This window comes from Pipistrellus kuhlii, unplaced genomic scaffold (assembly GCF_014108245.1).
Source record: "Pipistrellus kuhlii isolate mPipKuh1 unplaced genomic scaffold, mPipKuh1.p scaffold_m20_p_30, whole genome shotgun sequence".
Classification (NCBI taxonomy): Eukaryota; Metazoa; Chordata; class Mammalia; order Chiroptera; family Vespertilionidae; genus Pipistrellus; species Pipistrellus kuhlii.
This window is the reverse complement of record NW_023425530.1, coordinates 5,529,627-5,544,947: the sequence shown is the minus strand read 5'-3', so window position 1 is coordinate 5,544,947 and position 15,321 is coordinate 5,529,627. Positions and strand designations below refer to the sequence as shown.

Sequence of the window (15,321 nt, the reverse complement as noted above, 5' to 3'; positions counted from 1 at the left end):
GGGCCTTCCTCCGGGCACAGCCCACACACCTGCGGGGAGAACCGGGCCTCGCCCCGCGGGCCTGGAGGGGAGCCGGGGTCCCGCAGGGGGCATCCGAGAGCCGTGGGTCCCCCGCCCCGCCCCGCCCCGCCCCCGCAGCCGTCCGCCCCGCCCCGCGGCCCCCAAGTGCCCCGCGCTGCCCGCGCCGCCGGCCCTTCCGCCTCTCCGGCCGGGCACGGAGCGGACGGCGGGCCATGCAGCGGGCGGCGGGGAAGGAGCTCGCCCTGGTAAGGGGACCAGCGCCCCGGGGCCCCGCATCCCTGGCCACCCCCTGATCAGCCTCCGGGCGCCGGCCCCCCGGACCGCACCTCCCGGCGGGCCGGACCCCTCGCGCTCCCCCGAGGTCCCCTCCCTCGGGTCTCGGGGCCCCCGGCGCAGAGAAGCGGCTCCTCCGAGGGATGGAGGGGAGGCCGGAGGCACTCCGTGAGCCGGGCCCCGGGCGTCCCGCCGGCCGCCCCATCCTCCCGGACCCGACCGGACCGGACGGGGCGCGGGGCGCTCGCTGGAGTGAAACAAACTCGGGGAGGCCCGGCCCAGCCCCGGCGGCAGAGGGGCGCCGGCCCGGCCCGGCCCCCGCGGCCCCTGACCCCCCTCCCGCGCCAGGCGCCGCTGCAGGACTGGGGCGAGGAGACCGAGGACGGCGCGGTGTACAGCGTGTCCCTGCGGCGGCAGCGCAGCCAGCGCGGGAGCCCGCTGGCCGGGCCCGGCGGCGGCCAGGTGAGGCCCGGGGGGCGGGGCGGGCAGGTGAGGGGGCCTGGGGGCGGGGCGGGCAGGTTTGCGGGGCGGGCAGGTGCGAGGAGCCCGGGCGGGGGCCCGACGGGAGGGCGGGCTGCGGGCGGCCAGGCCGGGTGGGCGGCCAGGTGCGCGGGTGGATGAGTGAGGAAGGGTCGGGTCGGACCGGTTCGGGAGCAGCACCTGAAGGCAGAGGCCGGGTCAGCCAGGACAGGGGGGCGGAGCTGGAGCGGGACGGGAGGGTGGTCTTCAGGAGCAGAGGGGCGGGGAGGGGAGAGCAGGGACCAGGACAGCCAGCGAAGCGGAGCTGGAGAGCCGAGAGCAGCCTAGGGGCGGGGCGGGGCGGGGCGGCGGGCAGGGCCCGGAGGCTGCGGCGTCCCGGTCATTTATGCAAGGTGCAGGGTGAACCTAGGGGCCAGCTTCTGGGGAGTGGACGGGGTCAGGTGCAAGAACCCTGCTAGCAACGGGTGTGGCTGGAACAGGGGTGCTGCAGGGGCCACGCCCCTCTGGCATCACCACCCCCCTGCCTCCCAGGCCCCCAGCCCGGATGCGGGCACCTTCCTCCACTACCGCACCAGCAAGGTGCGCGTGCTGCGGGCGGCGCACCTGGAGCGGCTGGTGCGGGAGCTGGTGTCTGTGGACCGTGAGCAGGACCCCGGCTTCGTTCCTACTTTCCTGGCCACCCACCAGGCCTTTGTGCCCACGGCTCGCGTTCTGGGCCTTCTCCTGCCACCGCCTCCGCCGCCCTTGCCGCCCTGGTCAGTACCCATGGGGAGCCCTCCGTGGTCCCCCACCACCACCTTCCCCTGGGCCCTCCCTCAGGTTTAGAATCAGGAAATCCCCCAGCCTCAGAACCCTCTGCTACACACACCCCCTCCCCTCTTCCCTACACCCTTCTCCACCTGATTGTGGGGCTCCTTCCAGGGTGGAGATCAAGAAGACAGAGGGACAGGATCTCAGCTTCAACAAGAACCTGAGGTTGGTTTCCCACTTGGGCAGCTGTGGAAGGTCCCCGAGGTCAGAGGTCGGATCTGAGGTGTGGGGGCTGCGGAGTTCCCAACCGGCCTCTGAGGTCCTGCTCCTCTGGCCAGGGCTGTGGTGTCTGTGCTGGGCTCCTGGCTGCGGGACCACCCTCAGGACTTCTGGGACCCCCCTGCCCACTCGGACCTGGGCAGCGTCCGCACCTTTCTGGGCTGGGCTGCCCCACTGGGGCCTGAGGCCCTGGAAGCAGAGAAGCTGCTGAGAGATTTCCTGGAGGCGGCTGAGCAGGAGCAGGAAGAGGAGGAGGAGCAGCCTCAGGCTTCGGCAGGTGAGGGGTTTGGGGCAATGATAGTGCCCTGAGCAGGCTTTTCCTGATTCATACCTCCCCCACGGGGCTCCTCCCCGCAGGGAGCTAAAGATCTTAGGCAAGGTTCTTTTTCTTTAAAAAATATATATATTTTTTTAATAGAGTCCTGGTGCACGACATTGGTGCATTTAGTGGGGTGGGGTGGTCCCTTAGCTTGGCCTGCTCCCTTTTGCAGTCTGGGAGCCCTCAGGGAATGTCCTACTGCTTACTGTCCTATTGCAGGCCTAAGCCATGATCGGACAGCCTTGGGCATCCTTAGCACTGCCAGGCAGGTGGGCTGCTGCTGCTCGCCAGCCATCAGCCCGGCTTCCGACTGAGCGCACTGACCACCAGGAGGCAGCTCCTGTGTTGAGCATCTGCCCCCTGGTGTCAGTGCAGGTCACACCGCTGGGTCATTCCCTATTTGGTCGATTTGCATATTACTCTTTTATTATATAGGATTGATTTCAGAGAGGAAGGGAGAGGGAGAGAAACAATCATTGATCAGTTGCCTCCTACATGCCCCCTACTGGGGATCCAGCCCATAACCCAGGCATGTGCCCTGACTGGGAATCAAACTATGACCTCCTGGTTCATAGGTCCACATTCAACCACTGAGCAACACCAGCCAAGCGTTTTTTCTTTTATTTTAAAAATATGTGTTTTTATTGATTTTTAGAGAGAGAGGAAGGGAAAGGGATCAAGAGATAGAATCATTGGTTGGCTGCCTCCTGCACACCTCCTACTGCAGATTAAGCTCACAACCTGGGCATGTGTACTGAGCCACGATGGCTGGGCTAAATAAGGTTCTGAATCTTGTCTGAGCCTCAGTTTCCTAACCTATAAAATGGGGGAAATACCCTTTGTCTAACATATTGGCATTTGTCTAGCAGCTCCCTCCCCTCTCTGTCCTAACTGCAAAGATGCTCCATCATTGGTTCAGAATGTTCTGCATTTTAACTACAAATCATTCCATTACTACTTACCTTAGGAGCCACAGAAATCTGAATTCAAATCCCAGTCCTGCCATTTGCTGACTGTCTGATCTTGGACAAGTCACTTCACTAATATGAACCTCAGTTTCCCTACCTGTGAAATGGAGGCAATAACAGTACTTACCTCATTACCTCTTCATTCATTTAGCAGATATTTAGCCACTGGCCTCTATGTACATAACAGTGGACAGGAGCTCTCAGTTCCCTGGGGAAGACAATCAGTAGACAAGTAAATATACAAGCAATGAGGGCTTGGCAAATAGTAATAATACTTTTTTATTGTTATTATCAATTATTCTTACTTTTTAGAATGTACCACTTACAATGAAATATGTACAAGAAGCCATGCGGGTATTTTCTTGTATAGTAGGGGTCAGTAAACTGGTCTTTTATAGAAAAACCTACCACCTTCTGTTGCAGAGAGCTTTGGGGGGTGGGCAGGAAGGGTAAAGAGCCATATACTTCATTCAAGTCTTTGTTCAGTTGTCAACTTTTCAGATATGCTTTCTCTGACCCCCTCCCAACAAATTTATTCTCTCACTCTGTGCCCTTTTAACCTGCCTTATTTTTCTGCATAGCCCTCATTGGTTTAGTCCCCATCTTTGTCCCCAGGGGCAGGAACAGTGCAGATTGGTTGACTGAATAATTATATATCCCTCTTATAAAGTATCATCTTCCCCCCTCTGTGTTCCATCTGATCCCTATCACGAAAGCATCTGTATCCCTAATCCCCATCCTGTAATCCTCAGGTTATGGTCACATTTCTCTCCTCTTTACAAAGCAGCAGCCACTTCTCCTGAAACATTCAGTTATGCATATACAGGGCCAGGCAAAAGTCGGTTTACAGCGGTGAGTTCATGAAACATGGAGTTTATTCTTTTTCAATATTTTTAAATTTTTTAATTAAATTATTATCTGTGTACATATCTTACCATTGTGGAGTTTATTCTTGAGTTATTTATTAATTATTGTATTGTTTTCCATATGAACAGCTGTAAGCCTACTTTTGCCACACCCTGTATATCTTATCCTTCCATCTTCTGGTTACTAAGTGTTTTTCTTTCTCTGCTCTCAAGATTTCACCAGCTGCCTTAGCTGGTTTGGCTCAGTTGATAGAATATCAGCCCTCGGACTGAGGGGTCCTGGGTTTGATTCTGGTCAAGGGCAATTGCCTCAGTTGCATACTAGATCCCCCAACCAGATCGGGAGTTGAGGCGCACACACCTACTGATGCAGGAGCGTGCACTGGCCCCACGGATGCAGTAGCATAGATGTTAGTGACATCGCCTTCCAAAATGCTGAGCAACACTTGGCAGTTTCCAAACAAAACCAAGGTAGGGCTTTCACAGTCCTTGCATTCCTGGGGCCAAAATAATTAGTGTTTCTGAGCAAGATAGTTGGGTGCAAGGTGCAGATCGCTAGAAACAGGTTTTTCAAGGACACACAAGAACAAAAAGAAAGAAAGGAAAAGTAGAATAAAAACAAGCAAAAGAAACAAGGGCAGCAATGCCTCGGAGGGACGTGTGGAGGCTGGGGCACAGGTCTTCACAGTGCAGCGAGGGTCCGGCTTCTAAGATGCCCCCTGGGGTGCCCCCACTGAAACCCACAACACAAAGTCACTCACATTTGAGTACTTTATAGCAGCCTGGTATGCATGATCTCATTTGATTTTTTTTTTTTAAGAAATGTGGGAGGGGGGGATCAAATGAAAAGAAATGCAGATGAAGAAAAGAAAGCGCAGAGAAGTTTAAAGTTTTAGTTTACACAGCAAGCCCGGTGGACAAGTTTGAATTTGAACTGACAATCACCTTCCGCAACCACAAAATTATACCATCTTTCACCAAAAGCAAAGGGCAAGCCCGGCTGGTGTGAGCTTCAGCCTCTGAACCAAGAGGTCATGGTTGGATTCCCGGTCAGGGCACCTGCCCAGGTTGAGGGCTCATCCCCAGTGAGGGGCCTGCAGAAGGCAACGGATCAATGATTCTCTCCTCCCTTCCTCTCTGAAATCAATATATATATATATATATATATATGCGCAAAAGATTTTATCTTAATAAAGTCTCAAAGTCATAAAGCTCTATTTTCTATGCTAGCCTTTGAGCACCTGGCTTCAAACCCCTGCCCTGTCATTTACCGAACTGACTTAAGGCAAATTGCTCCTTCTGCCCCTGGGAGGTGGGTCATTACAACAGCAGTTCACTAGTAATGCCTGGCTGGCTAGTAAGTGCTAAATTACCGAGTTAAACCACTACCAGGGGTCCTCAAACTTTTTAAAGTGAGGGCCAGATCACGGTCCCTCAGAGAGCTGGAGGGCGGGACTATATGAACTACTAATTCCTACTGTAACACCTCGGCTGCGCTCACTGCCCAAAAAATCTGGCGGGCCAGATCAGACTCCTCTGCGGGCCACATGTGGCCCGCGGGCCGTAGTTTGAAGATGCCTGCACACACTGCGAGCTCAGCGAACGTTCCTGTTGCTTTATGGAAGATGAAACAGAGGGGCCGGAGACCGGGGTGCCAGGACACAGGCTTTATTGGAGAGAAGGCTATCACTGCCGGCTGCTTCCAGAGGAGAAAGAGAGTGAGGGTACAAGCACTTTTTAAGGGGAGGGAAAAGAGGGGACGGGGCTTAGGGCACTCAGCACACGCTGATGGGTGGTTTCATGTAAGGCCTATGATTAGGGACCTAGGGACTTAGGGTATTTGGCAGGTGCTGATTGGCGGTTCAGTGCTCAGGAATGTCTGGCTGCAGGTGGAGTTTACATCTGTTGGAGGAAGGGAGGGAGGATCTGTCACTTGATGTCCTTACAAACATTGAGGGAGGTCTCCATTTCACAGATGAGGAAAGTGAGGCTCAGAAACACGCAGGGACGTGCCCTAGGTCCCGCAGCCAGTCCCGAATCCACACCTGAGAGTCTTAACCCCCTCTGGCGGTTCCCTCAGGACCTCCTGGAGCTGCCCGGACCCCCAGCCCAGACTCGCCCGAAGGCTCCGTGGAAGAGGAGGAAGGGCTGGTGCAAGAAGGCCCTGAGCTCCTGGACTTCAGTGCAGACCAAGTGGCTGAGCAGTTGACTCTGATGGACGTGGTGAGGCTGCGGGAGGCGCGCAGTGGGGGTGGGGGGGGGGGGGGGGGGGGGGGGGCGGGGGGGGGGCAGGTCCGGCTGAGCACAGATCCTACCCGCACCCCCTTTCAGGAACTCTTCTCCCGCGTGCGGCCCTGCGAGTGCCTGGGTTCCGTGTGGTCCCAGCGGGACCGGCCGGGGGCCGCCGGCATCGCCCCGACCGTGCGCGCCACCGTGACCCAGTTCAACCTGGTGACCGGCTGCGTGCTGGGCTCGGTGCTGGGCGCGCCGGGCCTGGCTGCCCCGCAGAGGGCGCAGCGGCTGGAGAAGTGGATCCGCATTGCCCAGGTGCACGTTCGGGGCGGTGGTGCCCAGAGAGGCAGGGGGTGCGGGGGGCGGAGGGCTGGGGTCTGGGGGTGTGGGGAGCATTGGGGCTGGAAGGTGCCTAAGGAAAAGCCAAGGACATGGCTATGCCAGGCTGGGGCCGGGGACTCCGAGGAACTGGGCAGGCCTTGGGATAAGAGGATGGGATGGGTGTGATCCGGAGGGTACAGGATTGGAGGAGGGACCAAAGCCCAGAGAGGCGGGCAGGGGTCCTGAAAAAGACTGGCGGGGAGGGGACGGAGGGCAGGGACCCCTGGTCGGAGAGGAAGAGACAGAAATGAGGGCCCTGGAGAGAGAGAGAGGGCGCCTGGCCAGGAGGGGGAGTGAAAGGCTGAACCTGGCCTGAGACTGGGGTTCGGGAGGAGGGGTCTGGTTCCGGAGAGATGCCCCAGGCGCCTCTATGCCCACAGAGAAGGCAGAGTCAGGAGGCAGAAGGCAAGGTCAGAAGCAGGAGCAGCTGGGGGAGGGGCTGGGGCAGCAGGTGGGAGAGGCGGAGAAGGTCCTGGTAGCTGTCGGATGTGGGCCAGTCGGACAGGTCGGATCCGGGGTGAGAAGTCAGGAGGTCATGGAAGGCGGGTTACACCTGGCCAGGCTTGGGGTCTGAGCGGCGCCCCCCCTCTACCCCCCAGCGCTGCAGGGAGCTGCGGAACTTCTCCTCGCTGCGCGCCATCCTGTCCGCCCTGCAGTCTAACCCCATATACCGGCTCAAGAGCAGCTGGGGCGCTGTGAGCAGGTAAGGAGACCGGGGAGAGAAGCTGGGCGATTCCTCCCAACCAACCCAGCCCTGACCCCCCCAGCCCTGACCCCCCCAGCCCTGACTCCTCTCCTGTCCCCCACAGGGAGCCGTTATCCACGTTCAGGAAACTGTCGCAGATTTTCTCGGACGAGAACAACCATCTCAGCAGCAGAGAGATTCTTTCCCAGGTACAGAGGCCCGGCCGGGGACCTGGGCACAGGCTGTCCTTGCCCTCCCCCTCCCTGCACCTCAGCAATGACCTTGTCCTTGCGGCCCGCGTTTTTACTGCCTCTGCTGCCCTCATGATAGTTCAGCTCGCTAACTGCCTTATTTATTCATTCAACAAATACCAGAAGTTACAAGGAAAAGGTCACTGAAGGCTAGCGTCACAGCGAAGAGTGAAAAAAAAAAAAAAAAAAAGTAGCTTTAGGGCGGCAGGGGAAGGGGGGCGAGGGGGAGGGAGGAAATAAAAAAAAGTGGCTTTAATAAGCAAAACTAACCAACGTGTGCCCACAGATCAGACTTACTGTAGGCAAGATCGAGGTTCTAAATGCAATCAGGTTGCTAGGGTGAGTCCAGAATAGTTGGGACAGTCCTCACCTTCACCTCCTGCAGGTCCCCTTCCAGATGTCCCCCTCCCCCAAGATGCCCTCCCTGTGCCCCCAGCCTCATTCTTTTTTTTATTTTTAAAAATATATTTTATTGATTTTTCACAGAGAGGAAGAGAGAGGGTTAGAGAGTTAGAAACATCAATGAGAGAATCATCGATCAGCCGCCTCCTTCACACCCCCCACTGGGGATGTGCCTGCAACCATGGTATTACTACATGCCCCTGACCGGAATCGAACCCTGGACCCTTCAGTCCGCAGGCCGACGCTCTATCCACTGAGCCAAACCGGTTTCGGCCGCTCATTCTTTTTTTAAAAAAGAATATATTTTTGTTGATTTCCAAGAGGAAGGGAGAGGGAGAGAAAGATAGAAACATCAATGATGAGAGAGAATCATCAGTTGGCTGCCTCCTGCATGCCCCTCACTGGAGATTGGGCCCCCAGCCTGGCATGTGCCCTAACTAGAAATCGACCTGTGACCCCTGGTTCATAGGTCGCTGCTCAACCACTGAGCCATGCCTCTGGGCTCTACTGTTCTTTTCTTACCTCTGAGTATCCTTCATTATCACATGTAAAGTTTGGTTATTGCTCTCTCTCCCCCCGATGTCTGCTCCATGAGGCGCGTTTTTGTATGTTTTACTCACTACTGCTTCTTCAGGGGCCAGAGCAGTGCCTAGCCCAGAGCAGGCTCTCAATTAATACCTACGAGTGAATTAATATCTCACATAAGAATGATCTCAAGGAACAAGGAGCTCTGGTTTAAGCACCTACTGTGTACCAGGCAATATGCCAAGCGTGTGGCCACAAACCAGAGAGACACAGCTGCTGCCCTGAGGGGAATCAGGCCCAGACAGGGGGCCACCCAGGGCAATGCTAACTGCCCAGCGCTGGTGCCAGTAACCAGGCAGAGCAGTGCCGTGAGGCAGGTTCAGGGCATTCCCAGCGGATTGCCTGAGGGCCTGGTCCATGGACCTGGGACAAAGATTCTCACCTGTGACGAGGCTGTCCCTGGGGCCATGGCACCCACAAGCCCCACCTCGGGTTATCCTCAGCGGGATAACCCCCTGCCACTTCTCTGCTCCCTCCCTCCCTCCCCTGTTCACTTTCCTTGGAGCGTGACCTTTGCGACTGCTTTGTAATTGCTAAAAGCAAAATGGACCCGGCCTGCATGGCTCAATGGTTGAGCATCTACCCATGAGCCAGGAGGTCAGGGTTCAATTCCAGGTCAGGGCATAAGTTGGGGTTGCGGGCTCAATCCCCAGTGTGGGGTGTGCAAGAGGCAGCCAATCGGTGATGCTTGATGTTTCTCTTTCTCTCCCCCCAACCCCATCCTCTTTGAAATCAATACACACATATATATATAAAAATAAATAAATAAAAATAAAAGCATGCCGAAACCGGTTTGGCTCAGTGGATAGAGCGTCAGCCTGTGGACTGAAAGGTCCCAGATTCCATTCATGTACCTTGGTTGCAGGCACATCCCCAGTAGGAGGCGTGCAAGAGGCAGCTGATTGATGTTTCTCTCTCATCGATGTTTCTAACTCTCTGTCCCTCTCTCTTTCTCTCTGTAAAAAAAACAAACAAACAATAAAATGTATTTTTTTTAAATTTAAAAAAAGAATAAAAGCAAATCGAGTGTGTATTGAGGCTTCTTCCCCAAAGGAGAGGTCCAAGAGACCGGATCTGCTCAGTTCTTCTCCTGCCCGCAGGAGGAGGCCTCTGAGGGACCCCGAGAGGAGAATTCTCCCCCGGGAAGCCTGCCTTCAGTGAGTGGTGGCAGTTTGGGGTGGGGGACAAGTGGGACCCTCAAGGAAGGGGATGGGGTGCGATGGGGTCTGATGGTGGAGAGTGACTGGAGCTCTGGGGCCACAGAAACTGCCCCCAGGCCCGGTTCCCTACCTTGGCACCTTCCTCACGGACCTGGTTATGCTGGACACAGCCCTGCCGGACATGCTAGAGGTCTGACTCCTGACCCTTGACCCAGTACCACTTGCCCTCAGCACAATGGCCTCCTGACATCCCCCCTTTGACCCTACCTGCCATCCCAACCCCAGCTCCCTTAGTGCAGTAGGGCTCCTGACATCCCAACCCCTGGCCTTGACCCTCAATCCATCCTAAACCCCGAGACTCCAGTTCAGACCAAGTTTTCCCCCAGGGGGATCTCATCAACTTTGAGAAGAGGAGGAAGGTGAGTGGGCGCTGGGGTGAGTGCGGGAGGGGCCCAGGTGGGGTCAGGGCAGGGGTGGGGTCTCAGAAATCATACCCTCAGGAGTGGGAGATCCTGGCCCGAATCCAGCAGCTGCAGAAGCGCTGTCGGAGCTACTGCCTGAGCCCCTGCCCGCCCATCCTGGCTGCCCTGCGTGCCCAGCGCCAGCTCAGTGAGGAGCAGAGGTGACCACCCTGTGGCCTGGCCCAGCCCCACTTCGAGGGACCCTGGATTTCCTTACCTCCTATATACCTCTCCAAATCCTTCTTAAGACCACCCCCTTCCTGAGCCTTGACCCCCAACCTGTGACCTTGCATCATCTCCAGCCCAATTGAGGGCCCCAAATGACCTCCCACCTTAAATTTGACTCTATCTGGCTTTCTGACTTCAACTCAACCATCCATTCTGTTCTCTTCCCACCTCTGACCCTATCTGACCCGCGATCCTATTCATGACTCCCATCTGACTCTCCGAGCCCAATCATTGACCCCCAATTTTGAGTAATTGACTAGACTTTGACATATATTTGACCGTCCAACTCAACTATCCCAATTATTTCCTTCATTCCGTGGAATCCGTGACTCCAATAATTACCTGACCTTGAATTCTATTCTTGACCCAATTTGACGCTTCAGTCACACCTGTGAGTCCCTGTGTGACCTGCCAACCCAGCCATCCCATCTCATTCCTAATAAGACCCAGTTTCTTTGTGACCCCATTTACTACTCTCACCCTGGTATTTGGTGCCCAGTACTTAGCTGTTCCCCACAATGTCCAAACCCAGCTCCCAACTGGTTCTAACTCTCGTCTCCCAACTTGACCCCTCAGCTACCGTGTCTCCCGTGTCATTGAGCCACCAGCCGCCTCCTGTCCCAGCTCCCCACGTGTGCGGCGACGAATCAGCCTCACCAAGCGTCTCAGTGCGTGAGTCTTGGGAATGTGGGTGGGGTAATATGGGCAGAGATGGGGCGGGGGCTGCTTCTGGCTCTGAGGTTGACCTTACCCTCACCCCCTGTCCTCACCCTCAGGAAGCTGTCCAGGGAGAGAGGCGCATCTCCTGGTGGGAGTCCTGGGGACCCCTCATCCCCCACTTCCAGGTGAGCATCCTGTTTAGGGAAGGAATTGGAGGTGGCAGGGTCAGAGGTTGGGGGAGCACCACCTCAGGCTCTGCGTCTCTCCCAGTCTGTCCCCAGGGTCTCCCCCTTCCAGCCCTAGAATGAGGGACCCTCCTCCTGGAAGTCCCCCAGCCTCTCCCGGGCCCCAGAGCCCCAGCACCAAGGTACCAGGCCTGCCTGTGTGTACACGTGGGACTGTGGGCATCCAGGGCTCGGGGTGTGTGTGTGTGTGTGTGTGTGTGTGTGTGAGAGAGAGAGAGAGAGAGAGAGAGAGAGAGAGAGAGAGAGAGAGAGATTTTAAGGCCAAGCATGTACATATGAGGTTGTACTCATGCTTGGCTCAGTACTTGGGGCATCTGTCCAAGGGGCCATGTACATTTTCACGGCCTTGATTGAGAAATTGTCCCTCCGTCTGGCTTGTGCTCAGATCTGGGCCTGTGTGTCTGCTCACCCATGGTGCAATACCACATTTTGCAAGAATTGGTGTGTTGCCAGGAATTTGCATTCCTGAAGGGGAAATGTGAGCATGAATATCCACCATATCCACCGGCCCATGTGCCAGGCTGTTCGTGGATATGGACTTACATGTGTGCAATGACTGTGAGCATATGCCAGCACTCTCTGTTTGGTGTGCATAGGATGTGTGTGTGTGTGTGTGTGTGTGTGTGTGTGTGTGTGTTTATTAATCATGTAAATGTGTGTAACAGGAAATGAAGGTTTGTATGTGATGGAATTGCACAGCTGTGGACTTGCATGTGTGTGCCCTGATTGTGTGTCCCCTGACTTTGGGTGTGTAGGGGCATGTGTTGAATGCATTAATAAAGAAGGGGCCTAATGCTCCCCCACTGCTTACAGCTGCCCTTGGCCTTGACCCTGAGCTGTCCTCGAATCCCCCACGTGGGGCAGCAAGGCTCAGAGGCCCGGGTCATCCGCGTCAGCATCGACAACGACCACGGGAACCTGTATCGGAGCATTCTGGTGAGGAAGGGGCCAGGGACCTGCTGGGGGCAGCCCTGCCCTTGGGGCTCAGACTGTCCCTTCTGACCTCCTGCTTTCCTTTCCCAGCTCACGAGTCAGGACAAGACCCCCAGTGTGGTGCAGAGAGCCTTACAGAAGCACAATATGGCCCAGTCCGGGGCCCGTGACTACCAGCTCTTTCAGGTCCTTCCTGGGGACAAGGGTGAGCAGGGGCAGCTTGGAGCCTTGGCTGGGGGCAGCTGGGAGATGGCCCTCACAGGCCCAGGAGGTGCTATAGGCACAGGGTAGGGATAAGATGAAACAGAGTGGGGGTGAGAGGCAGTAACATATTTGTTCCTCAATTATATGAGTCACGTGGTTATCCTGGCTCAGTGTGAGGCAAGGGGGCACCTGGGATTATGGGGAAATGAGATTGCCCAGGGTTAGACAAGAGGGACTGTGTGTAAAAGATTGTCTAGGCTTAAATGTATAGGATCATGGGGTTGTTCAGGCTTAACGTGGTGGGATGTAGGTCTGAAAGGGCTCTGAGCCTTAATCTGAGGGGAAATGAGTTTGTCCAGGCTCAGCCTGGGGAATCTGAAGGTGTCTGAACTTGGCACAGGAGAAAGCCAAAAGGTATTGAAATCCGGGGGAGGGGACCATGAGGTTGTTCAGTGTAGGAGGTTGTCCAGTTTCTGCAAGGCAGAGACAAGAGGTTGCTATGTTAAAGAACAGGACGTGAAGTAGGCTGGACATAAGGAAGGGGTATGTGAGGCTCGGGTGGCAACGGCCATAGGTCGTGCAGGCCGGAAGTAGGAAGTCAGAAGCTGTTCAAGTTCATGGTAATAGCAGCATGAACTTGGCTGGGAACTGGCCGTGAGGAGAGAGTGGGGTGGAAGGAAGTTGTTTGGGATGGGTGGCCCGAGTTTGCCCAGGCTCGCAGTGTAGGTTGCCTAGATTCCGGGGGAAGTGGCAGGAAGCTGCCCAGGTCTGAGGTGTGGAGGAGACACGAAGTTGTGCAGGCTCTGAGTGGCCAGTTGTCCAGGTGCCCAATGAGAGCAGAACGAGGTTGGCTGAGCACTGGCCGAAGGGACCCAAGGTTGTTCAGGCCTCAGGCAGAACGGCAGACGGTGACCTGCAATAGGCCCCTTGTGGGGGAGGTATGAGGTCGTGCGGGCTTTCATGATCATGTCCACCCCTGGCCAGAGCTCCTGATTCCTGACAACGCCAACGTCTTCTATGCCATGAGTCCAGCTGCCCCTGGAGACTTCATGCTGCGGCGGCGGAAGAAGGAGGAGGCCCAGCACACAACCTCAGGCTCCCCGACCTGAGCTGGCTCTCTCCTGCCTCCGGGACACAGGCCCCACGGGCAGCTTCTATCGCCATGGGGGCAGCAAGGGCACTCCTCTCCCAGCAGAGCCCATTGTGCTCCATATCCTGTGACCCTTTCCCCCTAACTGTCCTGGGCCCCATCCCGCTGACCCTCTTGGCACTGGGTCCCTATTCCCAAGTCCTCAGCTCACGGGGCGGCTGGTGGAGAGCGCTATTGCATCCTGGAGGTCAGACCCCTCCCTAGAGAAGTCTGGTAACTGCTGGAGAGGCATCAAAACAGACAGAAGTAGATGAAAACAGTGACCAAAGATATGAAACAGGAGTCGGTCTTCTTTGTTTGGTACCCGTGCCTCATGTCCATGCTTCGTTAAGATAAAAATGTAAAAGCAAAGAACTAAGAGCCCTAAGGACAGGATTGGGTGAAGTGTGACCAGACACTGGGGGAAGGGTGGCGGTCATACACACAGGTTTCAGGACTCCCTCCCCCAACATTTTTGGGGTGCTGTGCTGCTCTTCTGGGTGTATATGGGAGATGAAGAAATGAAATTCCTTTGGAATCAGAGACAACATCATCACCCATGAGTCAATAGGGCTGTGAGGACGAAGGTGAAGCTGAGTTGTCTCTCAGTACTGGGGTAGGAAGGAGAGACAGGTAGAGCCCATCCAGCCATGGCTCAGTGGTTGAGCATCGACCTGTGAACCAGGAGGTCATGGTTGCATTTCCAGTCAGGGCAAATGCCTTGGTTGCAGGTAGGGGGTGTGTAGAAGGCAGCGATCAATGATTCTCCTCATTAATGATTCTACTTCTCCCTCTCCCTTCCTCTTTTATATATATATATATATATATATATATATATATATATATATATATATATATATATAAATTTTTTTTAAGAAGAAGAAACAGGTAGAGAAGGCAGAGATGGAGTGAGCTATAGGGCCATCTACAAGTCATAGCAAGAACAATGATATGCCCACTTATGAACTCTAATCTATGCTGGACAATAACTAGGGGCTTTGTATTTCACTGTATTAATCAGGATTCTTTATGTTCAAGTGGTCAAAAATCCAATTCAAGTAGGCACATGGACAAAGGAAATCAGTGGCTTGTGTAATTAAAAAATCCAGTGGGTCCACTTCAGGTACAGTTGGACTGAAAAGATGTCATCAGGATTCTGTTGCTGTCTCTTGGCTCCAATTTTGCTCTAAGAATGAGACTGTCTATTGTCCCCTCCAATCCAATCACCTGCTATGGTGATAGAACTTGTGGTTTTCACCTGGTCACCCAGAGTAAAAACTGCATTTCCAGTCTCCTTTGCAGCAAAGTGCGATCATGTGACCAAGCCCCGGCCAATGAGATGTCAAAGGAAAGGATGTGGGCAAATTCTAGGCCCTGCCCTTAAAGGGGTAGTCCTTCCCTCCCCCTCTTCTGCGTCCCGCTGTGTGGAGTGGATCCTGTGGGGTCGGGTGGGCCACACCCTCTAAATAACTGAGCAACAGAACGAAAGGAGCATGGAACTGCCAGACTGTATTGCTGCTAGTTGGATTGTTGCCTAAGCGAGAAATAAATGTCTATTTTACTTGAACCACTATTATTTGGGTTTCTGTTACAGTAACCGGAAGAACATTTTAAGTAACACAGCCCCACTCCGAGCAGGCTCACACCTCCTGGGGGCATTGCCAGGCTTCCGCCCCACCGTCTCCACCCTCCCATGCACGGAGAACAAGCCCCTCTCTCCCATCAGGTCCGGCAAAAGTCCCACAGCAGATGCCCATTGGACCAACTGAATCAATAACTGTTTAGAGGGATGTGGTACACTAATTAGCC

At 55.2% G+C, this 15,321-nt stretch overlaps 1 protein-coding gene across 1 annotated transcript; it reads left to right on the top strand.

Moving 5' to 3' along the window:
• Nucleotides 1-65: 65 nt before the first annotated feature.
• On the top strand, nt 66-15,079 carry RGL3 (ral guanine nucleotide dissociation stimulator like 3). Its single transcript, XM_036459733.2, is given in 20 exon segments — nt 66-266; nt 643-756; nt 1,306-1,529; nt 1,696-1,749; nt 1,863-2,080; nt 6,037-6,179; nt 6,288-6,503; nt 7,169-7,272; nt 7,379-7,463; nt 9,593-9,649; nt 9,756-9,842; nt 10,039-10,071; nt 10,153-10,274; nt 10,918-11,013; nt 11,118-11,186; nt 11,272-11,368; nt 12,060-12,182; nt 12,270-12,384; nt 13,368-13,456; nt 13,458-15,079. Coding segments are annotated over 20 exon segments (2,226 nt in total). The 5' UTR covers nt 66-233; the 3' UTR covers nt 13,605-15,079.
• The last annotated feature ends 242 nt before the right edge of the window (nt 15,080-15,321 follow it).